Source organism: Silene latifolia, chromosome 3, assembly GCF_048544455.1.
Source record: "Silene latifolia isolate original U9 population chromosome 3, ASM4854445v1, whole genome shotgun sequence".
NCBI lineage: Eukaryota > Viridiplantae > Streptophyta > Magnoliopsida > Caryophyllales > Caryophyllaceae > Silene > Silene latifolia.
Window position 1 is genome coordinate 96,471,479 of NC_133528.1, and position 27,903 is coordinate 96,499,381.

General features: G+C 38.4%; 2 protein-coding genes across 2 annotated transcripts; one reads left to right on the forward strand and one right to left on the reverse strand.

Annotated features, from left to right (window-relative positions):
• The first annotated feature begins 10,508 nt into the window (after positions 1-10,508).
• Positions 10,509-12,511, forward strand: LOC141647788 (putative indole-3-pyruvate monooxygenase YUCCA10). The gene is made up of 4 exons (XM_074456117.1): positions 10,509-11,381; positions 11,462-11,695; positions 11,793-11,915; positions 12,059-12,511. Exons 1-4 carry the CDS (start codon positions 10,764-10,766, stop codon positions 12,221-12,223), a joined length of 1,140 nt encoding a protein of 379 aa, XP_074312218.1. The 5' UTR covers positions 10,509-10,763; the 3' UTR covers positions 12,224-12,511.
• Positions 12,512-12,575: 64 nt separating this feature from the next.
• On the reverse strand, positions 12,576-27,145 carry LOC141647787 (protease Do-like 2, chloroplastic). The gene is made up of 21 exons (XM_074456116.1): positions 26,863-27,145; positions 25,572-25,745; positions 24,497-24,547; positions 23,754-23,827; positions 23,603-23,666; positions 22,830-22,874; positions 21,961-22,068; positions 20,443-20,520; positions 19,850-19,916; positions 19,696-19,754; positions 19,025-19,124; positions 17,994-18,073; positions 17,412-17,468; positions 15,301-15,404; positions 14,179-14,266; positions 13,994-14,079; positions 13,842-13,866; positions 13,659-13,730; positions 13,462-13,512; positions 13,296-13,356; positions 12,576-13,195 (listed from the first exon to the last, which is right to left on the reverse strand). The coding sequence occupies exons 1-21, from the start codon at positions 27,019-27,021 to the stop codon at positions 12,951-12,953; spliced, it is 1,848 nt and encodes a 615-aa protein (XP_074312217.1). The 5' UTR covers positions 27,022-27,145; the 3' UTR covers positions 12,576-12,950.
• Between the last annotated feature and the right edge of the window lie 758 nt (positions 27,146-27,903).

The following is a 27,903-nucleotide window of genomic DNA, read 5'->3' on the forward strand; positions in this document are numbered from 1 at the left end:
TTCTTTGAACATCTCTCCTTCTCCAGTGGTGAGCTTGAAGAGTCTTCCTTGGTTGTTGGTCCATTTGATTGATTTCCTCCACCCTTTCTGCTGCTTTGTGTCGATTTCCGTGATCAAGGCAGTGGGGTTGAAGCGATCGTCTTGAAGTATCGTAGTAATGATCTCATCCTGCGCGGCCCTAACAAATCGGTCCTCTCCAAATAGGAGGCTAACAGCTTGTTCGTCTAAGCAAGGTGCTTGACGGGTTTTGACGGTAGGAACCGTTTCTGGAGGGATGAAGTAGCAATCGTGAAAGATCTCGATTCCGGCTAACTTCTTCTCGAGGTAATGCCAAGGTTCGGGAAATCCATGAAAGAGTTCCGAACTTCCTTCTTGAACGAAGTATCCATTCAAGGTAGGGAGATATGGCCTCATTTGGACTCCTACATACTTGCGGTTTTGGACTTGGGCGAGCATTTCGAGAACTTCTTCTGCTGTGGGTTTGTATCCTAACCCAAGTTGTATTCTTGATGAGTTGCCTTTCTTGTATGGTGCAAAGGTGTTCTTCCGAATTGGGTTTAAAGGCATTCCAGGGAAGTATCCCTGGTTTTTAAGTATGTGGTTGACCACCAAGTTGGAGTAGGGATTATAGTATAAGGGTGCCAGCTCACTTTCTATGACGTTCACACTTTGGAAGCCCCCAAGTTCGTATATGGGATCCGCAAGGACTTGATTGTTTGATTGCTTCTCGATTATGGCCTTGATGGGTGATGAAGTGATCGTCACAACCTTGCCATTTAGTGGGATCTTGATCTTTTGGTGAAGGGTGGACGTTACCGCTTTGGAAGCGTGAATCCAAGGCCTTCCCAGAAGTATGTTGAATGAAGCTTCGATGTCCACTATTTGGAAGTTGACCTTTCGTTCGATTGGTCCCGTTGCTATGGTTAGGTTAGCAAGTCCTACCACTTTTCGTCGTGTACCGTCATATGCACGTACACCTTGATTTGTAGGAGTCCAGTCCGACTCTTTCATGCCTAGTTTGTATGCCGTTTTGAGGGGTATGACGTTGACCGCGGAGCCATCATCTACCAAGGTCATTGGCACATTCTTCTTTAGACAGATGACGGTGATGTATAGAGCAAGGTTGTGACTAGCGCCAAAAGGTGGCAAGTCTTCGTCTGAGAAAGTAACGGGATTACTTAGCTTCGGTGATTCTTGGAAGACCAAGTTGACTACATCTTCGGGAGTAGAGTTATGCGCCACATTCAATTTGGCCAAAGCTTGCAGTAAAGCTTGGCGGTGTGGAAATGAGCTTGCCACTAGTTGCCAGACTGAAAGATCAGCCTTGGTTCTTTGTAATTGCTTGAGCAAATGATCAGTGGGGTCATCTTCGTTGTCGTTTGGTGTGATGACGTTGGTTGGACCGTTTTGAGTGGTGCTTTGGTATGGGCGACCCGAACGAGTTAGGTGATCCACATCTTGGTCTTCGCCATTTTGGACTATTTCCTTTACCAAAGAATTTTCAATGAGATATTCGTCTTCATCGTCATCGGCCCAAACTCCATTGTTTGCGGCTAGTTCCCTCATCCTCATGATGTCACTTTCTAGTTGTATGATTTGATCGACTAGCTTGTCGACCACGGTGACTACTTCTTGCATAGTGGCATTTTGAGGGAAGGTCAATGGTACGCGCTCTTTAGGTGTTGCATTGGGATTGCGCAAGGTTGTTACCATGTTTTCTAGTTCCCACACTTGTCTATCTACACTCTTTGCCCATGCGATGAAGTCGGAAATGGTAGGGGAGATGGTAGAGTAGAGTCTTTCTTTCTCAATTGCATGAATTTCGTTTTCGGTGGGAGAAATGAGATGTGAGCAATCTAAGGTAGATTCATCACTTGTAATCACTAGAACTCCAAGAGGATTCTGAGTGTTGTTGGGCTTACCTCCTGGTGGAATTGGAAGTCGACCGTCTTCAATCATATCTTGAAGCACGTGTTTCAACTTGTAGCATTTTTCTGTGTCGTGCCCCTTGCCCCTATGGTATTCACAATAGGAGTTTTCATCCCAGAATTTGGACTTTCTTTCGGGTTCGGGAGTAGGTCCAATGGGTTGGAGTTTGCCTTGCTTCATTAGCCTTTTTAGAGCGTTGGAGTATGTGTCCCCAAGGTTTGTGAATTTCCTTGGTGGGCTAGTTTTCTTGGATGGCTCGAGAAGGTTAACTTCGTCGGTCTTGCTAGTAGAGCCGTATGAACGACTTGTGGACCCTTGGTATCCTCGACCTACCGTTTTGGACAAGAGTCCTTTGCGGATGTCATCTTCAATTCGTGTCCCTAATACGGTTAAGTCCTTGAAAGTCTTGATATTTTGATATCTCAAATGGTTGGCATATATGGGCTTGAGATTGTCCACGAACTTCTCTACAAGAGTAGCCTCATCCGGGCGTTCAACTAATTGAGTACTAGTCTTCCTCCACCTACTTAGGAAGTCGGTGAATCCTTCCTTGTCATTCTGGGTAAGAACCTCTAGAGTGCGCATATTAACTTGGATCTCGGCATTATCCGCGTATTGTTTTGAGAATTCGATCGCGGCGTCCTCCCAAGTAGCGACCTTTTTGTGGTCTAAAGTGTAGAACCATTGCTTTGGGATGGTGTCAAGAGATGAAGGAAAGATCCTTAAGAACATCTCGGGTTTGATGCCTTTGATAGACATGTAGTCCTTGAAAGCTCGGATGTGGTTCAAAGGGTTCTCGTGCCCCTTGAACTTAGGGATATCCGTCATGCTAAAGTTAGTTGGCAACTTGGAATTGACGGCTTCATACTTACGATTGTTCTCTCTGTAAATGTCATCCCCCTTAAGGTACATCAATTGCTCCTCTAGGTATTGGAGTCTTTTCTCAATTGCGGTTGTTCCTAGGACGGGATTCTCATCTTTAGACTCGTCATCGGAAAATTGTAGTACTTCACCTTTAATGGGAGGCAACTTTCCCTCTACATCAAAGATACGGCCTTCGATAAGCTCAAGGCGGTCATAGGTTTGTTCTTGGGTAATTTGCATTTGGGCTATCGCGGCTAGGATTCGATCATTACTTTCTTGAATTTGCTGGAGGTTCGTATCATCACTTGACCCAGGCATCTTGGAAACTGGACAAGAGATCGGCGACGAATCAAAACACGATCGACCATTCAATCACACTTGCTAAAAGAAGAAAGATTTGACTCATGAAGTGGGTGTGTGCCACTTGTGTTGAGTGAGTTTTGAAGAAAGACAAGGTCTTTGAAAATGTGTGTCCTAGTCAACTGTAGTGTAGTTGTAGGAGTGGACTCGAAGTGAGATCTTGAAATGGGCTTGTGGCCCGAATTTTGACTTGACAAACGGACAGCATTTTGACCGGATTTTGCGCTAATTAAAGGCCTACTTTTTCGAAATTTTTGATTGAAATTTGGGTTTTGATTTTTTTGAAAATTCGTCATGGTTTTGTTTAGAAGTGGTGATCACGTAGGGTTTACACATTTATACAGGCATTATAACGGGATGCTGAGTGCATTTAGAAGAGTTTTTGGTTTAAAGGGTAGGTTGCCATACCGAACCATCAAACCCGAAGTCTGTGGAGAGGCTCGTGCCAAACAAGAGTAAGGCCGATTCCTAGTCCATTTCCTCAAGTAGTGAAGGCCCTTGATACAAACAAGAGTAAGCATCATGGTATGGACGACGTCAATCGCTATCCATCCTTAGGCCCAAATAAGAATTAGGACCGTTTAGACGGGACGATTGGTCGAATGGGTTGGGTTGGGCCTAGGAAGGCCGAATTAAACGGTCTAGGAAGACCGAGTTATGAAAACCGACAATTGTCTTGTACAAACTTATTCCCTAACCTTGTTCGAGTTTCACCCTTTTGGCTACACGTAAGTGTATTATCCCCAGCGGAGTCGCCAAACTGTGGACAGCGGGCCGCCCACGGGGGCGCTTGGTGAAGGGGCTCGAAAACAAGCGTTTGCATTTTGTATGGAGTCGCCACCAATTTTTATGGGAAATTAGAACCGTTCGAATACCTCATGTCATGTCAAGACATAAAGTAAAGACATGAACACTAAGCAATCGTTACCCTTAGCATTCTATGTCTAGAATGACTCTCGTGGATGCCAATGAACACGGGTGCTCACGGAGATCTGGAGTAAGGGGTGAGGGTACGTATTAGGAAGCTCTTTTGATCGAACACCTAATCCCGCCCGCCTCGATAGCGGCCTCTACTAATGATTAGGGAGTTTATTCGTACTTGATATATCGTCGGCTATAATGCATGCAATGCAACATCCAAGTTTTAATCCTAGCATGTGAAGATTAGACTAAGTCGGTTGACAAGTAATTAGCATACAATTAATGTCGAAGTAGGATTTAATGTTCAATTACATATGAAAACATACAAGAAATAGGATAAATACAATAACGATAAATTACAATAATGAAAATTACAATAATTACATTGGATTAGGCGATTTATGTCGAAAATACCGCTAAAACGGATGATTTGATAAAAAAGAATAAAAGAATAAAAGGATAAAACACGACAGATCAGAAGGTGATAATACGAATAATAGTTAGTTTATACATAATCTAAACAAACTAGGTCAAGGCAGAAACGGAATTCAGGGACAGAAATCACCTGGAACAAGCGCAGAGACATCTGCGCCCTTTGGAAGAGGCGCGGCGATTCTTTGCGTCTGTTCCAAGGGTGAGTTCGGGCTGTGAAGCGGAAGCGCAAATCGTTAATATTAATTGGTAAATTAATGGGTGATTATGATTTTTAGACTCGGATGAAAGTGATTAATGGATTATTTTACATATGAATATGTCATAAAACAAAAAAACATGGTTAAGACGGAAATAAGACGGATTAATTATGTGAAGGGTCGATGTTAATTAATGAACAAACTAACAAACGATTAACTGATTAAACTAAACATGATGAATGACGACGGATTAGTGAACAAACAGGTGAAAATATATCAACAACGAATCCCAGAAACTCAATATGAACGAATTGAACCTCTAAAACCCGAAACTTGAATTTAATGACGAAAACCCGCAAATATGAATTATAAGGGATTTAAGTCGGACTTGATGACTAATTAAGCATGAATGATGAATTATATACAATACACATATGATTCATAAATTACCGTAATGAAGAAATAAAGAACAAAACAAAAGGAACAATCTTGATACGAATTGCAGAGGACGGAGGAAGAAGAAAAGAAGCAGGAACTGCGGCAGCCTCACGAAGAGGCGCAGCAGGTGCTGCGCTCCTTCGAAGAGGCGCAGCAGTTGCTGCGTCTTTTCTCGACGTCTGTCTACTGGAAATCCGCAAAAACAGGTTTTAAAGACGGTTTTTAGAAATCGATTTTAATGGTGTATTCGACATAAATCTTACAATTGTTATACAATAATTAAAATACAATAAATAAAGAGAATTATACACCCTCAGACTTACATGTAGACGAAACGAGAAGGACTAAGAAGATCGATTAGTGAATGCTCGACGCGAACGCAAGGAAAGAGTGCCCTCGTGAGAGGAAAACGATTTAACAAGATTGATTAATTAGATTGATTGAGTGTAGTGGTCAAATTGGTCGGTCATGCAACGGAGAGGCTGGTACCCGGAAAGATCCGAGCTTACGTGGTCGGAAGTCCAAGCACGTAGGCGCCAATTAGTAAGAACGAAGTCTAGAATGCAAAGGGAGAAGAGAAGGGCGGACACTCGCGTGAGAAATATGAGGAACGAAAGCTCCTATTTATACTAATCACGTGAAGGAATAGGGTTTCGGAGACTCTTTGGAAGTGAATCTCGGAAAGATATAAAAAAGATACGTAAATCATGCAAAGAAGGGCCTGGGAAGAGGCGCGGCGCCCACTGCGTCTCTTGGAAGAGGCGCAGACTGGGCCTGCGTCTGTTCCCAGGAGGTTTCCTCCTTTTTAAGAAAGATTTCCGTGTTTAAGTTATGGTAGGACGGATTTAATTCGATTATCTTTTGAATATTACGGGATATTGTTTGACAAAAGATAAAATTTGATAAATACGGAATAGAAATATCCGGCACATTCCAGAACATTCTGACTCGGGATTTAACAGCTATCAGAAAATGGAGACGGTTTTTGACCCGGACTCCGAATGTACTCTAATTACTGCCAAAACGACCGTATCGGCACGTAGATGACAACTAAGAGGTTGACATTTAATATTTGAGCAATCACTTGACGATAATCTTACGAACTGTCACTAATCGTTCCGCGAATCAAACATGCGGCCCAATCATCACCGGGTGGTTTGCGAGGGGTGCAGAAACGAGGTGTCTACAGGTACACATGTGTGCGTCGGGAGCAATATATGCTCTGATACCAACTGTGACACCCCTCGATAAAGCAATGACAATAAGGTAAAATGCAGCGGAAAACACGGGGTTTTAAAAACTTTTTGGGGCTTCTTATCGAAGTCCAACGAGAGGCATCACCAACACGATAAATAAGTTAGGTTTAGTTAAATTAAGTTTACAACGCAAGTCTATTTATTGGGGAAAAGATATCCCACGAATTAACATAAATTCGAAAAGTAGGTGAGTCTATTATGTGATAACTAAATAAGGTCCGAGGTAAGAACTCGCTAGCTCACACGGTCTTCCCCACTTAAGCTTCATCACCAACCTGTCATTCATAATAAATATGAAAGCCACAGTCAGTGGGGAGTAACTCAGGGTTCTCCCAGCCACAATATGTCAAAATACAAGTAATTAGGAATTTAATTAAATAAACAAGCATAAGAATAAATACTTACGGTAATAAGAAAATCATGATTAGTGGGCATAAGGAAATAGGAATGGAGATACACAAATGAGAGAAGAATTATTAGGTCAAACCGTCACACACCCAACTCGACTCAAATGTAAGACAAATACAAAGTTCAGACGGACAAGACGGACAACCTAGACTCCAACCTCTTGGTAGGACGACGATCATAATACGGTCCTAGTCTAAACCTGGATCCAGACTCTCGGGATGGACGACACCCGATTCGACAAACGATACACTAATCGTATCCAAGACTCGAAACATGGTACGCACTCGTATCCAAAGGTCGAGTAACCTCTAATCGGAAACATGGCACGCACTCGTATCCAAAGGTCCGAAGAAAGGCGGAAGGGTATCCTAATTCGGAAACATGGCACGCACTCGTATCCAAAGGTCCGAAAAGGCAAATAAGGTATTGTCAAGTCGTCATGCAATGTAAATCGTCACACATGGGTCAAAGGGGAATGTCCATGATTTTGCATGATCATAACATGAATAAGTCTTAAAGTAACCAATTATCGATAGGGAAGAAGATACATGCATAACTCAATCATTATTTGAAGTCTTAAGTAAAAAGAAGCAAACAGGGGACTCCCAGCCGGGTGGTGTACCGGCCGCCGGGCCACCGGCTGGGGCTACATGTAACTATTGAAAATTCAATAAAACTTACAGTGCTCTCCCAGCCGGTTGGTGGACCGACTGCCGGTCGACCGGCTGGGAGCACAAGCCAAAATACCAAAGTCACAAAAACTTACAGAAACTTCCCAGCCGGTCGGTGGACCGGCTGCCGGCCCACCGGCTGGGAATACGGCCAAATCTCAAAATCACATAAAATCTTCAGTGCACTCCCAGCCGGTTGGCGGACCGGCTGCCGGCCCACCGGCTGGGAATACAAGCTTACGAGTTTGTGTCAAAAACTTACAGGAATCTCCCAGCCGGGCGGAACACCGGCTGCCGGTCGACCGGCCGGGAGTACATACACACGGGTTCAACGCAAAGCAACTTCCAAACCATTTAAAACCAACAAAAATCGTTTCCCATCAAATGTTTACGTATCCTAGCATGATTTTAACTCGGAAAAACAACATATTTGAGCATGTGAATGGGTAATTTCGGATTCAAGAGGTGAAGCATAAGATTTTCAACCAAACATGTGAGAATTGCAAACAAGCATGATATTGCACATCCAAATTAGCACAAATCATGAAAGATACAACTTTTAACATTCATATGAGATTATCACTATATAAAACCACACAATTTTAACATAAAAGTCGAGTAACCCATCACCGTTACCTTTTTGCACTTCAATCTTCTAAAGACTCGTCAATGATGTAGCTATCCTCCTCCGGGTTGTCCAAGTTCTCCCTAAACACAAAAATAAAGGTATTAAGTCAAGAATCCACATCCTTGTAAGATGAGAATTTCGAAATAGAGGAAAAGATGGCAACTTTCTTACTTAGAAAGAAGGGAAATGAGAAAAGGAAGAGAATGGCGCAAAAAGGAACGAGATTGGTGAAGAATTGAGTGAATTATGGTGATTTTAGGGTTGAGAGCAAAGGGTTTCACAATGGTGGAGTGTTTGTTGGGGAATTTCAGAAATTAGAAATGAGGGAGATGAAGTTGTGAGGGTTTAGTTGGGGGGTTAGTGTAGAGGAAAGAGGAGGGAAAAGACCCATGAGTCAAGTTAAGCCCAATAACTCAAAGTGAGTCGGTTTCCACTAGAATTTTCGTCCCGAGTCTACTATAACTCAAGACGGAGAATAATATTATTTAAATCTACACTATTATTACCGTTATATGACTATGACGATATTTTATGAAAATAAGCTTTAATTAATAATTATTTAATAAAAATTACTTAAAAGTTTATTTAAAAATATAAGGAAAGCACGGGGTGTTACAGAAAGAGTTAAGACGGTGATGATAGATAGAGTTTGTAGGGTTTAGTTAGTGGAGTGTAATAAAGGATATGTTTGTAATCCCATTTATTTGGTAATTCGTCTTTTTAAGATGGATATATCCGTCTAAGATTAAAACGGGATGATTACCATTTCACTTGCAAGACAAATATTTTATATTTTATTAGACCTTAAATATTTAAGAGGGATACTTCTATCTTAAATACTAAGAATTTGTGCTAATTTGCATATATATCATGTATGTATGTTTAATTAGATTAATATAGTGAGCTTGACTTAATTATCCTACTCAACGGATTAGGATAAGTTAATTTTTTTCGTGATATAATATATACACATATGATATATAGTTTCTATGACATTTGCTTTGTCATAACAAATCAATAAAGTTGGTTTATAAAAAAGCTCTACATGCAGCTCTATCAGATCGTTTTAAACGGGTATGGGTCAAAAGTTTCATTTACCCCATTCACTTATTAATAATTAATAATACTCCCCTTAATTTATCATTTTCTTACCCATTTCCTTAAACGGATTATTTAGATTTTCTTCCATATTTCCTTTTCTGGAAGATTGATGTGGTTCAAATTTATTTGGATGTGGGGTAATGTGTTTTGTGTGGTCCAGATTCATTTCCTTATTTCTTGTACAAAAACGAAAGGGGAAGAAAATAATGAATACTCCCTCCTATTCTGAATAACTGTCCCATTTGGACAATGACACGAAAATTAAGGAATGAAGTTAAAATAATGAAAATTATTGTATAGGGGTAAGAATATAGGAGTTAAATAATTAAAAGTATTGAATATAATGGTTTATGGGTGGTTGGGGTGGTAAATAAAGAAAAGAGTCAAGGGTAGGAAGGTAAAAAAACATGTCCAAATATGGCAAATGGGACAGTTATGTGAATCGACGGAAATGGCAAATGAGACAGTTATTCGGAATAGAAGGGAGTAGAAGGTAGTATGTACTAAATGAAAAGCGGGTCAACTGTTTCATTTTAAACATGAAAAATGGGTCAAAATTTTCGTTTTAAAGGGTACGGGTTTGACTTAATGTAAAAATGGGTTTAACAATTTGCAAAAGGGTCTCACAATTCATACCTATGCAGTGTCACTAACTTTGTGTTGATTTTCATCCTAATAATTTCATTTCATCTTATATAAGTTGGAGATTTTTAAGCCGCCTGAGTAAAGAAGATAAAATTGAGACGTAAATTTAATTAACAAGAGGGCATATCGTACTACAACAATTACTCAACAAATAGATCCTTATGTATCATTTATGCTAATTTCAAATGAAATTTATAAGACAGACTTAAAATCTTAGATATCATCTTATAACTCAATTTAATTGATCAATAAAACTTGATCTCGAATATTTATATATTTTTTTTATCATAACAAGTTTTAAAATTAAACCGCATACTCTAATTTGCACGGGTTTAAAACTAGTTTATCTAAAAACTCTTAACATTCACACAAACTTAACTTTGACATCACATCAACTTAAAAGTATGCGAAAACCAGAGTAAAACAAGAAACGTAGTGATGACAATGAGTAGTAGTACCAGTGTACCATTGTAGCAGGTATATTTAAAGAGTCAATTTTACGTTACCTGTAGTTCCCTTTTTATCAAACTTTTATTTTCCTGGGAGTCATGACACTTACGTTTCAGCGTTGTCATGTACCATGTATATATATTTATTTATTTCAATGTATTGAATACTAGCATATAAACCGCAACTTCATTGATGATCAATTTCCAACATAGATAGTACTCCGTATGTATGTAGTGTATTAAGATATGAACACATTTATCAGAACAGCCAATTTGTCAGAATATCCTCCGTTTCATAATATATATTCCAATGTGATCCATATTCATCGTCATCACTAGTACGTATTCCCGAAACGATAATTTTCACACCTTATATCAACGGCTTTGCCATAATATATATATAAGCGTTCATAAAATCATTCTTAATCCATAGTTGACCCGTTTGCTGGAAGACTAAAACAATGCCAGAAACGAGTGTTATAATCGTGGGAGCTGGACCAGCTGGGCTAGCAACAGCTGCATGCCTAACTACACAATCAATCCCATATATTTTACTAGAAAGAGAAGATTGTTATGCTTCGCTTTGGAAGAAAAAAACGTATGATCGCCTTCACCTCCACCTTGCAAAACAATATACTCAACTCCCTTACCTAAACCTACCACCTTCTTGCCCTAAATATATCTCAAAAGATGAGTTTGTCAAATACTTGGACAACTACGTGGCACATTTTGGGATCAAACCCTTGTACCGAAACGACGTAGAGAGTGCGGTGTTTGATCATGACGCGCAAAGGTGGCGGGTTGTGGCTCGGAACGACATGGGGGATGGGAATGAGGAGGAAGAGTATATTGGAAGGTATTTGGTAGTGGCAAGTGGTGAAGCAAGTGAAGCATTTTGTCCTGAAATTCAAGGGTTGGATGGATTTCATGGCAAAGTTATGCATACAACGGAATATAAGAATGGTAAAGAGTATAAAGGGAAGTGTGTTTTGGTTGTTGGTTGTGGTAATTCTGGCATGGAGATTGCTCTTGATCTTGCTAATCATGGTGCTAACACGTCCATTGTTGTTAGAAGTCCGGTAAGAATGAACAATAACTAAACTTGGACTAAAATGGTTTGTTAATTTTATAACGCATGTATATGTATTTGTGTATGTAGGTTCACATATTGTCAAGAGGAATGGTATGGATGGGATTGTTTCTATTGAATCATTTGCCATATAAGATGGTAGATAAGTTGATGGTGATGCTTAGCAAAATTGTTTATGGAGACGTTACTAAATACGGATTTAATAGACCTACTCAAGGCCCCTTTTATTTGAAAGTAGCTCATGGCAAGTACCCTGTTATTGACGTCGGAACTCTCCGAAAAATTCAATCCGGAGACATCCAGGTATCTGCTGGATTTCTTTCTACTTGTCAAAATTGATTATTGTTGTATACGGCAAGTCTTTCAGCCTAAAGCAACCGTATGCAATTTGAATGCACAGGTGTTGCCAGCAATCACAAGCATCAGAGGAAATTATATATTATTTGAAGATGGGAGATCCTTTATTTTTGACACCATCATTTTTGCAACTGGATTTACGAGGTCTACAAATAAGTGGCTTCAGGTAATTTACTGCCATATTTTTCGGTCCAACTGTCCGGATTTGAGACTTTGTTAATTAAGCATATAGTCGATACAGAAGATCTGTTACCGAAAACATATGCTCCACCTGATTGTAGTAACTTGAATTATTATTGATGCGATTAGGGAGATGAATATCTACTCAAGGAAGATGGAATGCCTAAGCATGAATTTCCGAATCATTGGAAGGGCAAGAATGGTTTGTATTGCGCTGGTCTTGCAAGGAGAGGCATTTATGGGTTAACATTGGATGCCAAGAATATTGCACAAGACATACAATCACATCTCTAGTCTCTACGCAGCATAAAGGATATTATGATCGACTATACAATCGGAATTTCTTTTTAAGTACTGGGAGCATGACTTCACTTAAAGATATCATATCATAGCGGAAACAAATGAAAAGGAACTCAATCTCAATAATATACTTCAAAGTTTTTTTTATTAATTTAGACAAAAACAATAACAGCATAACTTATATGTTGTCATAGCTCTTACCCAAATACCTATTGTAGGTCGGTTAAGCAGTCAGATGTTTGCAATAATCCTGTGTTTGAAAATGATGCGACCAATTTATTCTACACCTTCAGGCAAAACATTTACCTTTTCCATCGCAATCCAAAACTATAGAATATATCAAGTATTTGATCCTGGGAATGGAAACATATATAATCGGAGCAATAGTATAGTATATGAATAAATAAATGATATTTTCAAGTTACAAATGGAGAGTAACAAATTGGCGATGAAAACACATTGCTTACATTTTGAAAATATATACAAGGATACTCTGAACTGCCCCAGTGCTCTTTAAAATCTGGGACAGATGACTGTAAAACTCAATACACTCTTTAAGAGTATGCTAACAGCTCACTTGGTTCTAGTTCAACAATATGACGTTTTTTCCGAGGGCAATCTGACGCTCAATTTGAAACCTTCGAATAGTGTATTCCTTGCATTAAAAGCCATCATCAGACAAATCGAGCCGGCTTTTTAGGCATAAATTATACGTTACAAATCATGCCCAAAGAAGCCCATCAAATCCTATTTCCAAGTTTGAAACTGGGCTATCCCCAAAGTCATGATCTGCTGAATTATTGTCTCCGATATTATCCAAATAAGGCTCGGTTAGATCAGATGATCTTTCTGTAGGAATTCCGTAATCTTTCAGAATACATGATGAGGCAGCTGTAGCTGATTCCCGTTCTAATACAACGAGGTAATTGTCTTCAAACTCGAAAACAAGGTACTTATCTTTGCAAGCTGGGAAAGAAGGCCGTCAATGTAAGTAATAATTAACAAGGATAATGATTTATCAGGAAAGAACAAAAAGTGCAGTTAATAAAGAAACTAAGCTCCTTACAATCAACTAAATGTGCTAGATGATGAATGTTTCTGATGTACTTGCCATTCAACTTCAGAACCTGCAGGGTGGTTTTAGCGACAGATGATTGTCGAAATCCGTCAAATAGGGGTAATATAAATAGGAGGGTGGGAGCTATAAATAAGGTCATGGTCAAAGAGCTCACTTGTTGATTCCCCATGTCTTCATATCCTATGTTTACTTCATTCGCCAGGACCTTCACATGATAGTACAATCAGTGAATTCTAAATGAAACAATTACGAAAGAAGGTTTCTAAGAATTTCATTGAACTAACAGAACATTTGTAAGAGTCTGATATGCAATATGACTTGCAGAAGGTAGATCAAGAATAATACAGCTACCTGAGATAGGATCACTAATTGTTCTCCTTTGAACCGCGCCAAAGAATACCTTGCCTTTGTCAATAATTTTAGCTGAAAGCAAAAGATACAAACGTCAGCCTTTACAAGCTCACCTGAGATGAAGGCGTCAATGTATATAAAGACAGTATTATGCAATATGCGTATCATGGATCTACAGCTTACCCCCATCGTTTCTTCACATTCCTCTCTGACCAAAATGAAAAAAAAAAAAAAAAAAAAAAAAAAAGAAGCACATCAGCAACTTAGCAAAGCCACAGAAGATAAAAAGTGAAGTACATGGACTCTAAGGAATCAGTGAGTCAACTGGCAGTTACTCTATAAGAGGTTCGGAAAGTGGGGTGAACACCAATCCGGCAACTATCAGGTATGAAGGCTGGCCTCCTTCAATGTGATACGGAACCTTTTAGAAAAGCAACAACACAATTAAGTCAATTAATTTTCATATCGAAGAATTTGATCAAAGTCAGAGTCAATTTACAAGGGTCTGATGATCACATACCAAGTGTACTCGAGGATTCAAAGCAGTTTGAACCTTCATAAGAGAACCATTCCTAATGACGCCAAGCTCAACAATATCACCTGAAAATCTATATCAAGACACATTACTCAGTTGCTAATCACAGTGTCTATGCAACAAGTGGCTAAAGGCACAATTCAATAGTCAATACTGAAAGTTTATTATTTGTATATGTGCTTTTTAATTGGGCCAACTGCCTTTGTCAGCAATATTTTATATGTTCCTGTGAAACAGGTGTAATGTTCAGAGCAGGAGCCAAAGTTTCAACCGGTATTTATCACCGTATTACACTATTACCAAAGGCAGTCTTTTGTGAAAGCAGCACAGGCAGAAAAACCCCAACTAGACGTCACCAACCTACCCACATTTGTACATGTAACATTCTGAACTTCCCACACTTCATTAAGAGTTAATCAAGCTGCAAAGCTAAGCACGAATAAAGTTAAGATGAGTTTGGACACTGGAGAGTCATGGGAGTGAGGCTACAAGCCTACAAGACCAATCCAGTATCAAATACATATAGTGACGAGTCGAAAATACATGCCAAAAGACCAATTCAACCCATCTATCTAATCGTCTAGTATGGTAGACTCATCTATCCGACAATCTGCATGTGCAGATATTGGTAGTTTTGTACCCTCAAGATCCCATTTATATTGGGCCACATTATTTTAGTGGTCAATTGATTTCAATTTTCATCAATATTTTCTATCAATATACACTAGCTAGAACATTTTTTAATAACATGAAAATAGTTGTTTTTCGGAAATTTAGTGCGACTAATTTTACTATTTATATTCTCATTTCTCATATGTATGGAGAAGTTAATGGTCGAAGTTCACATTTACCTGACCACCAAAGCCAAATGTGTACAAGAAAAATAGAATGGTAGTACTACACAGCATGTATATATAATTTTGCACTAGAAATTTCTATCCATAGATGACAGATCTAATATAGTTTTTGTATGACTTGAACTCCCACACTTCCACAGAAGATCTTAATAACTTTTGCACTAGAGATTTGATTTACCAACTTCCTCTACCTTCTGAAGATAAAAGGAAAAAAAAAAAGAATCGAGAAGTTGAATGTAAGTAACATTACTTCTGACTTATGAGATAGCGAAAAGCGATGCGCTCAGTTGATCGAAAAGGCACTGTTCCTTCACAGCCAACTTGGACCCCATCGAAGCTGACAATCACATCACCCTGGATTAGGACATTGCAAATTTATCATTATGGTTGTTGCAGCATTAGACAGTCTGAAAATTGAGCATAGATAAATTTGTACCCCTAATCTCGGAAGATTGTGACAAGGCAATGCTAGATATTAATTACACAAAGACAATTTCACAACTTAAACTAACACCTTGCATTGAGTTGTTCAACCCATGAAATAATTTTCCGGCTTCTGGGAAGTGAAATTAATTGTTGTACTTCTCCCTCCTTCCCATCGAATTCAATTATTATTATATTCAGCTCATCAAATTTACCCCCAACTTTATTACTCCCGCACCCCGAACCTTCCACCATCGACCCCACCCTATCAACCACCTTGTTAGTCTGCCCCACCCACCACCTACCACCCACAACCCACTACACACCACCCATCACCGTTGTCTTCCACCTAGAGGTAGCAATCGGGTCACTTTGGTTATTTATAGGTCGGATCTAAGCGGACCGGGTCATAAGCGGTTCGGGTTATGTCGGGTTGGTTGCAGTTCATATCGGGTCATCGTTGGGCCAGGCCATCATTGGATGACAAGTCGGGTCGGATTCGGTTTGGGTCACTACTAGGTTAGGTCATCAACATATATTTTATTTTTTATGTTTTAAGTTTTGATTGATAATTCTAAGTTGAAACAATTTATACTCCGTATGTGTATTTTAGTTTTACGTGTATACAATTAAGAAGAATGTCAATGACAGGTGAGGTGAGTCAATACGAGTCACGAATCGGTTCCGGTCGCTTTAGGTCGCCTTCAGGTTAGGACGAATAAGTTTGCTATCAGCTATAGGTTTTAACTTTGGGTAAGTCGGTTTCGGTTCACCAAATTTCTGAGTTCAATCGGGTGGGTTTCTCGGGGTTGTAGGAGCAGCTTTGCTAGCTCAACGCCGACCCAACAGTCTGCTACCACCAGCCCTTATCCCCGACCCACCATGCCATGCCCACCCACCAGACTCCCTCCTTTCTACCGCATACCACTAATCTACTCCTTCACCACCCACCTTTGCTGTCCATAATCTATGCCCACTCACAGGCACACCACGCCCAACCACCAAACTCCTTCCCTTCCACCAGCCACCATCAAATCTAAGCACAAGGCACCAAAAAGATGACGGGGGAAGTGTTCTGCGGTTGATTTGTGATGTGGGTGTACCAAGGCTGTGTGTGAAGCAAGTTTGCTAGTCATGGTATGGTGGTTGTGGTGCGAAATGGGTAGTAACGGGAATGGTGCCGAGATGTGACCTGTGAGTTGAGAGAGTGGGCGTGGTGTGGTGGACTCGTGAAGTGGTGTTGCATGTAGTGGGTGGGTGTTGGGCCTGGTGCGAAGTGGCCGTGGCACCACGTGTGTTGGGTGGGTAGAGGGAGGGGGATTGGTAGTCCTGTGGTGGGCCTGTGGTGGTCTTGGAAAATAAGCTGTAGTGCTTGGCACTGAGTTGGGTGACTAGAGCGAGAGAAGGTAAGATTTTCAGAAGGGCGAAAATAGTATTTGGACACTTAGAACATACCAAAGAAAGTGTAATTGAATGAAATGGCCTAAAAAGGAATATGTATAGAATTGAGAGGAAAGGAGGGAGATACAAATTATGTCACAGTCAACTTGGATCCCATCAAAACTCAATCACATCAGGCTGGATTATGACATTGCAAATTTTTATCATTATGCTTGTTGCAGCATTAGACAGTTTGAAATATTCAGGGTTCAGCAGTCAGCGTAGACAATTTGTACCCCTGATTTCGGAAGATAGTGACTAGGCAATGCCAGACATTAATTAATCAAAGACAATTTTACAACATAAACTAACATCTTGCATTTAGTTATCCAATCCATGAGATAATTTTGTGTCTTCTGGTATGTGAAATTACATTCTAGCATTCTGTACTATTAATTTTATCACGGAAGACACTTTGCTCATACAGATTATTTGGGTCATTCTAATATCACAAACAGGATCGATCATATGGAGGCCATAGGTTACCAGCTAGCTTACCTCTTTTAATACACTGTGTGCATCAGAAGTAGGTTCAACTCTGCGTACGAGCACCCCCTGAAGATCAACAAACCCAAGCATGACGATAAAGTTACTAGCAGGTTAAACTCAGACTGTCTAGAATAGCATGTCTATTCTCATGAAGTTAACTAACAATGCAACAACAAAAAAACGTCAAAGTGGGGAGCTTGATTTTGGGTAACAATGGAAATGAGAGGAATTCCGTCATTTTCTAAAATGAATCGAGATTAACGAATAGTTATTAACTTCTAAAATTATGATTTAAATGTATGGGTAACAATGGACATGTGATTAACCAATCCATTGAATTGCACTGGGTGGGGTAAGGGTAAATGCACAATGTGCTCAGGGCAAACCAAAACCTACATTCAGTACATTGTGTAAAATTCTGATTCTCACTTTTTAACGAAATTCGGGCAGACGTCAGGGAAAATGTTCATATCCACAAGTTCACAATACAAATTTTTAAATGAGGACTATTCCCTATACGGTACTGCACTTTGGCTTGATGGTGTACTAATGTAAATAAAAGCAATTGTTAGCAACCAAATTAGAATAAACCTCATTAGATGGAACTCTTAAACAGGAGCGTAGAGCTGGATTCTCCAACTTTTGCATCAAAACACCAAGGCAAGGGAAACCTAAGAGCACGGAATTGAAGCATGTTATTTAACACAGTCGTATCATGATTAAGAGAGTTTATATGACTATTCTTTTGAGGGACTCAATGAGCAACAAGATAAAAAGAAACAGTTATATGAAGATTGGGATTCAATTTGCTGGGCAATGAATAATTTCTAGAATATGGTAGAGGATTATAATGTGAGTACTGATCATTGTTAGTCATCCGATGAGATCCCAATCCATCATCGCAGGTGAGAAGACCATCATGTAACAAAAACAAGAAAGAGATCATGTGTTGGAACTGTAACAGGAGAAGTCTCCTCTACTAGGTGGCTAAATTGCAAGACACATTGTTATTTTTTGTTATATAAGCCTATAAGAGAGGGATAAAACTGAAATAAATACTTCTAAGGGGTAGCTTGTGATGGGGTAATTGTTACCAGGGTAATAGGGCTAAAAACAAAGGGAAAGGGGAAGAAAGTGGTGGTAATGGTGCTAAAGAGGGTGGAAAAGAGGGTGATGCGAGAATCATCATTCCCATATAGGGTAGTGAAATATCTTAGGGAAGGGTGGCTAACTTTTACTTTTCCCCCAATTATGATTTAATTATTTCCCTCTCTTCATCAGTTCATCATATCTACCCTCTGCGTCCAGCAACTTCCTCCATTTTCCACTTGTTGTGAGCTCTAATACAGTCACAAGAATTATCCCCATCCCACGCAGCCCGAAATCAGTACATTGTTATCAGTCCAAGCCCTCATCGTTAGACATCTGTTAATCCCATTATACCTATGAAAATAGTATGCAAGTGCACGTGCTTGCGTGTTTGTGTAAATGTGTCTGCTAGCAGGATACATTTTCATACATAATTTGTCAAATCAGACTTGTACATTAGTAAGTCCACAAGATAAAAATAATGGAATGTAGTCACGGCTTCAGAGTTTTTTATGATACAGAAAAGTGAAGACCTGTGTACTTCCCGTTCCTCTCATAGTCTGTTAAGAAGTGAGATACCACTGTTGTTGGAATGACATAACCTATATTCTCTGTATCATCTGATCTGAGCACCTAGCAAAAGAATACAATAGTAACATAGTCAAATCATTAAGATTTCCCCATGTGACAATAAAATGTATAAGGAGAAGTCTAAGAAAAATTGCTAAGATAATGGTGCGTGCTTGCCAGAGATGAGTATCTTAATTTCTTTGAATTGCCATATTCATGGACTTATTAGTGCCTTTTCATATAATTCCCTCTATTTCATCACTTATCCCTCAATATTTACATTTTTTATTTACCCAATCCCTTAAACTAGTTTGTACTCCCTCTGTTTCAATGATAAGGCCCATTTGACTTCTTTGCCCTCACTAAAAAGTGAAATGAGGCTTATTCATTGAAATGGAGGGAGTGACAGCCATCCCAAATCTATTCAGATTAAGGCTTTGTTGCAGCCGCTGTTCTAGTTCATGTATCCTACTCCCTTAACCTTATGCAAGACACAATTGCATATCAACACTAAAACATGATCTTTACCAACATAACAATCCAGTTTCTCTGACCTAGTTCTTCCTTGGGACGAGTAACCAAGATTTCAAAGCAAAAGGTATTACAACTTTCAAATGGTTTAAAACCGCTATACCTGAAAAGCAATCCCAATGCACTCCCCCTGGTCATTAAACGCAGGGCCACCGCTATTACCTAAAACAAAGGAGAGTCAAAAACAACGAAAATATGTATCATGAAAGAGATCTGTATCTCAAGATATTTTAAAGAGGCTAGGGCTATATGCTGACCAGGATTTATGGCAGCATCAATTTGTATGCCTAGCAAATCAGATGAACCATGAGCATATGATGTAACCTGAATTCACAAATGATTAACAATTACGCCTGCAAGTTACAACTTCAGCTATTTCTTTAATAACATTAAGAAGAAGCAGCTAATCAGAAAGATATGGTAACTTTTTCTCGAGTAAAAACATAAAACATTGCAGTCTGAGCTATGCTACTCACAACCGGTTAAAAGCATAGAGCATGGGTGTGTCCAAGACTTCAAGTACTTGTTAATTATAAAATTTATGTTTTTAGCTTCAAATTAGGTGTCTCGGTGCTATATCCATGTCAGAGTGTCAGAAGTATGACACACGTGAAGAAAATATGAGGAGTCCGAGTAAGCACATTTGAATATATATTCATCTTCATAATATAGAAGCTGAAAACTTAGCCGAACTATGTTACAACAATCTTTTTACATTACTCTGATTATTGACAAAAGATTATACAATAAGAGAGAATAGTTGGTAATGAAAAGCATTGACAATGTTTTATATGTAGCCATTAGTAGAGCAAAGAGCGTAGCAAAATGCTTTTTTATTGACATCTCATACCTCTATTCGGGAGACTACCCCTTTTGTTACAGATATGGTATCTCCTCCAAGGGGATAACCTACCACAGTGACCGCATCCTGCCCATGAAAATGTGATATCATAATTAGTTTGCAGTAACTGATGTACATAGAACGAACCATCATAAGCAAATTAGGTTATAGGCCTTTCTACTGGGTTGTTTAAGCTCCCTGATAATGTTATTAACTCAGTGGCAGCCGAAGATCAATTATATTGGGAGCATGGAGTTTAAGGTCCAACAACAAACATCCACGGTTCTTTGTCATCTAAATTGAAGGAACCATGTGATTGATCTGCGAGGTGGGGGAGAGAAAAGGTCTAACCTACCGCCACAACACCACAGTCCGCTCAAGGGCTTAATGAAACTATTATATTGTCGATGTGCCTAACTTATGACGAAGGGATCAACTGTACATAGCATTATCAATGTGTTCAAAACAGACATCCACCATGACGATCGTGTCAAAAATGCATCGATCAATAGCTTTTCTTGATATAAGAATGTAAGAAACACAAACAGTTTCACGAGACATATTTCTTTTTGATCCATCATAAATCAATGGGTAGAAAAAATAACGAACTGAACTTGAAGACAAATTCTTCCTTTGAGAGTGAATGGCCATATAACAATATCAATGATTTAATCCATGATCTATGTTCTTCAATCCACTTCCCAAAGTAGATATTTTTAATGGGGTTCCTCATTAGATATGTTGGCTGTCTGTTCTACGTAATAACTGCCTTTTCTATTTCTTTATATACAAATAAAACGGTGGCAATTCAACAACAATTTCTTAATCGATACCCATTTCTGTCACCTGGCACCTCAAAATCCTGAAAACTAGATCCAACTGCATTTGGAATATTCTCAGTAGAGTATAAGAAACACTCTTGAAATTTTTCAAAACGTACCACTTTCAGCTCTATAAAAACATGACTATCCTGTGAATTTTCTGTATTGTGGCACGTCCAAACTATTACCCCCGTAACGAATACTTAATCAGCAATGTTAAGATACCTTAAGTAATTGTTTTCAGATGTATAAACTCTTGGTATGAATTTGATCAAAAGGTTATGGCTACACATAAAACTTTTACAATGAAAAGTGAGGACAAGAGCCAAACTCCCAAAATATATATACTATAACTCCTGAACCCTTCCCCTTCATTTTTTCTACACCTCACTATTTTATCGTGAAAACTCGCAGGATTAGCTAAAGTCTTATGCTCAAACAGTTTAATACAGGATCTTCTCAAATAGGTGTCATTGTTAATCAAGGGCCAGACCCATGTTGGCATAATCAACTTTTTTACTATAGATTTGGGGGTTTCATATTACACCTGTTAGCCCAAACAGGTTTTAAAAACCCTCTAGTGTATCTTAAACAGTGGTAAAATTGCACACATGATCCCTCCTACATTTTTTACACACCCGGTAATATTGATGATGTAAATGAACTTTCTGGATGAGTATATATTTTTCTGTAAGGAATTTGCTACCTGAAGATGTGGTAACCGTCCAATGCTTAGTGGTTCAGCTCCTTTCCAGAATTCTTCATTTTCCACAGAGAGTAAAGCAACATCACAATCGATGCCTCTAGCTAAAACCTGCATTGAAAAAGAATGAAAGGAAATGAAGTCTCAATTGTTCAGTTGTCATCAAATTTCCACAAGCAACAATGAATCAAGAACCAATTGAAAAGAATGACACTTCACTTCAGGATCAAGTTTCATGTCTAATGTTGTCAATCAGAATACAGCAGGAATAATGCAGAATATAAGCAAAGAAGCTATTGAAAACTAATGGAGGAATAAATGACACTGCAGATGTACGAGTAATAGATTAGCAGTTTCTCATGGGATCTAGCACCAATTGTGTCCATATTAATCATACGCATTGCAAGTAGAATGCCGGAGATCAAGAAAACTTTTGTCAGATGATCAAAGCATTTCACAGAGTCGGCCTTCATGACAGATTACCGCATTCAAATTATCACTACTGCATCATGCTCAATTGTTTTAGAAAAGCTACCCTTTTGTAGAAACTTGTCCTCAGCAACTCAGCCCTGCCCACATTGAATATTATCATATGTACAACAAGAAAAGCAGGCACCAGGATTTTGTCAAATTATAAAAATACAGGTTGTGTCATGCAGAAGAACGTACCACTAAAACACTTCATGAGTTTGTTTCCATTTACTCAAATCAAAAATAGCTGACTAAGGAGTCCATAAATTCTCTTTGAAACACTTACTGCCTATATGTAAATAGATTATATATCTATTACATTTGCTCACCATGGGATTATCTAGAATTGAGCATAAAACGAGCTACCATAGTAAATCAAGCAGGTCTTTAGCCAGAATTACCTTAGCAACATATTTTGTGTCATCTCCCCTTCTCTTCACTTTCACCTAAGTCAGAGAAAAAGCCATGTCACTGAACCGGATTATGATCGCTGTGATTGTAGAGCAAAACAAAGACCGAGGACCAATGATGAGGAATGTTACAGTTTAGTGCCCTTTCTCTGAGTTACATTCATTCTAGCGTCCTAAAGAAATCAAAAAGAAATTGCACAAAAAATGTAGGTCTTTTGCGCCCACAAATAAAATGGGACCAATTCATTGGAGTTCATCAGCATCAGTACTAGTTTCCACTTCCATAGTCACATACCACATTTAAGGTGGCGTATTTACTCCAAATACACATAAGTGCGAAATTTGTAGATGGAAGGGCATGTTAAGCAAAGTTTAGGAAATATTGATTGGATGTAGTCCTCACCCTCGAATATAATACTGAAGATAAAACATCTGTAGGAGTTACAGGGAGAGGGCCCTTATTGTACATCTCCAAAATAGTTATGTGAAAATGCTTAAATATATGTTTCATAAGATACACTATGAGCATTGGAATCTTCCCAATGGAAGGAAAGAATGATCAGGAAATGAAAAATCCCATTTACAAGTTACAACACCAAGCAACAGTAAAGTACTTGTATCCAAACAACAAATTCATTTTAGACTTGAATATCATGCATTGGGGAATGAAACAAGACGATTAATAAGAAAAAAGATTTTAAAAATGAATTGTTATAGATAGCAATTCACTGAACTATCCTGCTGTCGCAAAAGTTGACAGTCACCTGTGTGTCATGCTCAACACAATGAGCATTTGTCAAGAGCTTTCCATCCCCTATCATGAAAGCACTGTAAAATTTACATACAACAAGTAAAATTTGGGAAGTTCGGGTAAGGAAAAGTAGCAAGGGGAGGCAGTGAAACATCCGAAGATACCTGCCCGTGCTAGTATATTGTCTTTGCTTTTGCCATGGTAATGAATAATCAGGTGCAGTATGAGTACAATATACCTAGCAGTTCAAATCCATAGACAGCTTAGCAATAAAAGCCCTTGGTAAATAAAAACAAAAGCCAACCATCAGAATCTTTTATTCCCTTCATCCCAGAATAATCTATACCTTCCTGGCTTCCTTTTTGAGTGCTAATTTATCTTCTCTCTTCTCTTAACCACCTCATCCTACTTTGAATATTTTATTACAATATCGGTTTCATAGTAAAACACAAATAAAAATATTATTATGGGAGGGAGGGACCGAGGGAGGGAATATATGACATTCGGATTACGAGGTTGTGGATAGACCAGTGAAATTTTTGCACTAAATGGAAAGGTTTTAGAGAGAAACAAAGAGTGAAGAATTTATAAAATATGTAACTTGTAACTTGAAAATTACCTTTTATCTTAAGACCTTACACATTAATAAGAATAGTTGTATGATCAGATGGTCTCAGAAGAGAGATTCCCACTAAATTATAATGCGAGAAACATTACGTCTTCTTAAAATGCTGCAGAAGAATAAAAGAGAATAAAGAACAATTTTCCATATGTAAACATTTTATGCTCACTTCTCCAATGATATTTCTTCAAGTCAAATGATTGTTGACATGAGTTGCATATATACTATTAAGATTGTCTAAACTTTGTGGGGAATGGGGGAGACGACAATTTAGTACTGTATTACCTTCACTACAGCATTTAAAAATCCTGCGTCTTGAAAATTTCCTGCCTCAGCCTGGAAAACAAGTTTGTGCAATGAGCAATACAACTTTACATTACCAGCACAGGAGTAACTGGGTAAGAACTTTCATGTCAATTGGTTGGTTACTGAATATTATTTGTTACAGTATGTGTTAGTTTCACTATTTCTCAGACAACATGAGACAACTCCGATTCATTTCTTCATAATACTGTTTTGTTAAGACAACTTTTAAGAACTTGAAAAATATTTTTTTTCTTTTAAATAAAAAAAGGACAAGATTCCCTTGAAGGAATACATACAAATGTTCCCACTAGTACGTTGTAAGATTGTAAAAAGGGTTTCTTAACAGACTAATAGTTTGGCCTCAGGCACTACGCTATCACGGCATATAGCCATATACGCAAATAAAATGAAAGTATGAAACTGAGTTGAAATAATATACATATATATGTGTGTGCACACCAAAGCAAGTAATACTGTATTATCTTAATGACCTATAAGAAGCTTCAATAAAAATAAACATTGAACTGTCTCTTTTGAAGTAAACTGTATTTCATTAAAAGGACAGCAAAAAGTCAAAAACAATAAATAGGTCAACAAATGTTCTGAATGTTTGTAGAACTCTGTAAAAAAGGTCAATTAAGGGAGAATAGACTTTTACTTTCCAATTTCCTTACAACTTTGAAATTGGAGATAAGCCAATTCTGGTACCTGAACTTTCAGCAATCATAACACATAACATGATTACCAATATAAATGTTTCCCTGTTGATGCATATCTTAAGAATTAGTTGCTTCCTATCAAACCATGGAAGATTCCAGTAACAAAGTTTTAGAAAGAGGTCTCCCAAAATCCATTATAATAGTCCAGAGTCAAAATTTCATGCAAAAACACGTTTCCCAAAGTTGAGATAAGTTTCATAAATCATATGTATCTAGCGCTTCGTAGTGGATGAAGAAGCTGATAAAAGTTACGCAGTGTTTTGCCTATTTAGCTATAATCATCACTAACAAGTAACAACATTTTTTTGCTGAACACACTATAAGGGTCAATATACCTGTTGGTCCTTCAATTCCAAGGTAAAACCTTTCTTGTCTTTCCTTGGCATCGCAAATGACTGAAACGATTGAGATCTACTCATTTCTTTTTTTCCACCATCAGGATAACCACACGGAAACTGTTTCTCTTCTGTTGGCTTGCCCAGAAAATTCTTGGTGTAGACAACATCTGTCTGGATGAAGTCAACAGCATTAAATTTGACAATACCAAATGTTTATCAGATGACGTTATGAAAACTGCAATATTATTACCAAAATGGCTTAACAAACTCCAACTCAGTGAAGAAACTACAGCATAAAAAGAAGAAACAAAGGAAGTAACAGAAGATGAGAAGTCTATGAGAGACAGCCGTGGTCGCCAGCTTCATTCCTAGTACAGGATCGAACTTACAAGGGATTCATGATTCTGCCTTTGGTCACTCTTTCAGCTTGGATTCTTTACCAAGGCTCAAAGGGTGGCTTTATTTTTTTTAATGAGAGGTGATGTCAAGTAGAAGGTGATGATGGTGCATTAGTGAGCATGACGAATCTTATACCAATTATGAGCATGCTACTAAGTCGAGTACAAGTGTCGGACAGAACTGATATCTAGGATAGGGGATAACAACGATATTCCTCTAAACTTTATACCATGCCCTTTTCTTAAATTGGTTTGGAAAAAGTTACACTGAAAATGAAACTTTGATTAAAGATGGCGCAGCAATATACTGATATGAGATGTCACCAATTAGTTAACCTTATTTGCATATTCAGCTGATTGTAGCATTTATTGCAACATATTTAATTACAGCATTTGGCAGTCACGAATTACATTGTCCTGCAGATGTGAGCTTATTGCAGCAGAGTTAAGAGTTTGACTTATAAGCTAATAAAGCTAACGAAAGAGAGTCTGCAGCTACAAGATGTTTATTAGATATATGAAGTATGAGCCCACGGGGTATGACTCGAGAACAAACACAATTTAGCAAAGCCATTAGCGCATATAGCATTCTAATTTGATGAAATTAAGCTTGGTAGCTATTGAAAAAAACACAAGATGAAAAGCTGCGGCTGAACTTGTGTAGTAGTGGTCACAGGTCACTAAATTATGGGAGAAGCGGAAACAAGCTGTATTTGGTTAGATTGCATAAAGTCCTACACGAAAAGCGGAATATCTGAAGACAAGGTATGATGGGAAATTATCTACATTGGCGTGAAACCTAGGGTTATTCATCCATCAATGTAAGCATTGATTGTAAATTGAATACAAAATGACATTAATATAGAATGAAAATGAATAAAAAGAAATACCTGAAAAAAGGGAATAGCAATAGCATTGGAGGAAGAATGAGTGGGATTTCTGGAAAAGAGAGAAGAACGAAAGGAAGAGAGACGTTGAAAAGGAAAAAGGGAAGAACGAAGTGGTTCAGTGGAGGTTATTCCGGATATCCAGCAGCAATTTAACGCCATTCTTGTCGTTCCAGAAACCAACTCAAGAGATAGGTAGAAACAGCCACTCTTCTGTTCTTCTTTTTCTTATCTTCTTTGCTCTACCCTTTTGGATTAGTCTTCTTCACTAAACTTGGCGCCTTACAATCTTTATTACTTCTAGAGTAACTTATTCTAACAAGTATTACTCCCTTCAACTCCACTCTACCTATTTGTATTTTGCACAAATATTAAGAAGTGTGGGTTGGATGGAATATATTGTAAATAAATAATGGGGTAAGATGTAAATAGGTGGGGTATGAGTGGAAAAGAGTGGAGTTTGATTTAGAAGTAGTTGGGTATGAGTGGCAAATATTGTAAATAAGTAATGGGGTATGAGGACAAAATGGTCATTTGTCATTTTTTTTTTTAGAAAATAGGTAGAGTGGAGTTGAATGGATGAAAAAGTAAATATGGTAGAGTGGAGTTGAATGGAGGAAGTAACAACTAACAACTAACAACTAACAACGAGGTGTGTTTTTTTACAAAACCTAACCACCCTCCTTTTTAAATTTTTTATTTCTCTGCTCTCAAATTCTCTCTTTTCTTTCCTCTCTCATGGCTCGCTCCACCCGCCTTACCCACCTACAACTTCCACCACCCTCCACCAGGGACGAAGCTAGAGTCGAAATCTAGATTGGGCCGAAATTTTATAATGTATATATAAGTATTGAAAAATTCTCATTATTTTCCAGAAGCATAATCCAATTATTCGTGCGTCTTTGTTGATATTGTGCGTGTTTAATCTTTCGAAGTTTCGTCTTTACTTTTAAACTACAAAAATAACCATTGATAAGCTATTATCATTGGAGTTGTTCATGATTAACTTAGATGGCAATAATTCGTAGAATTTTATATAATATT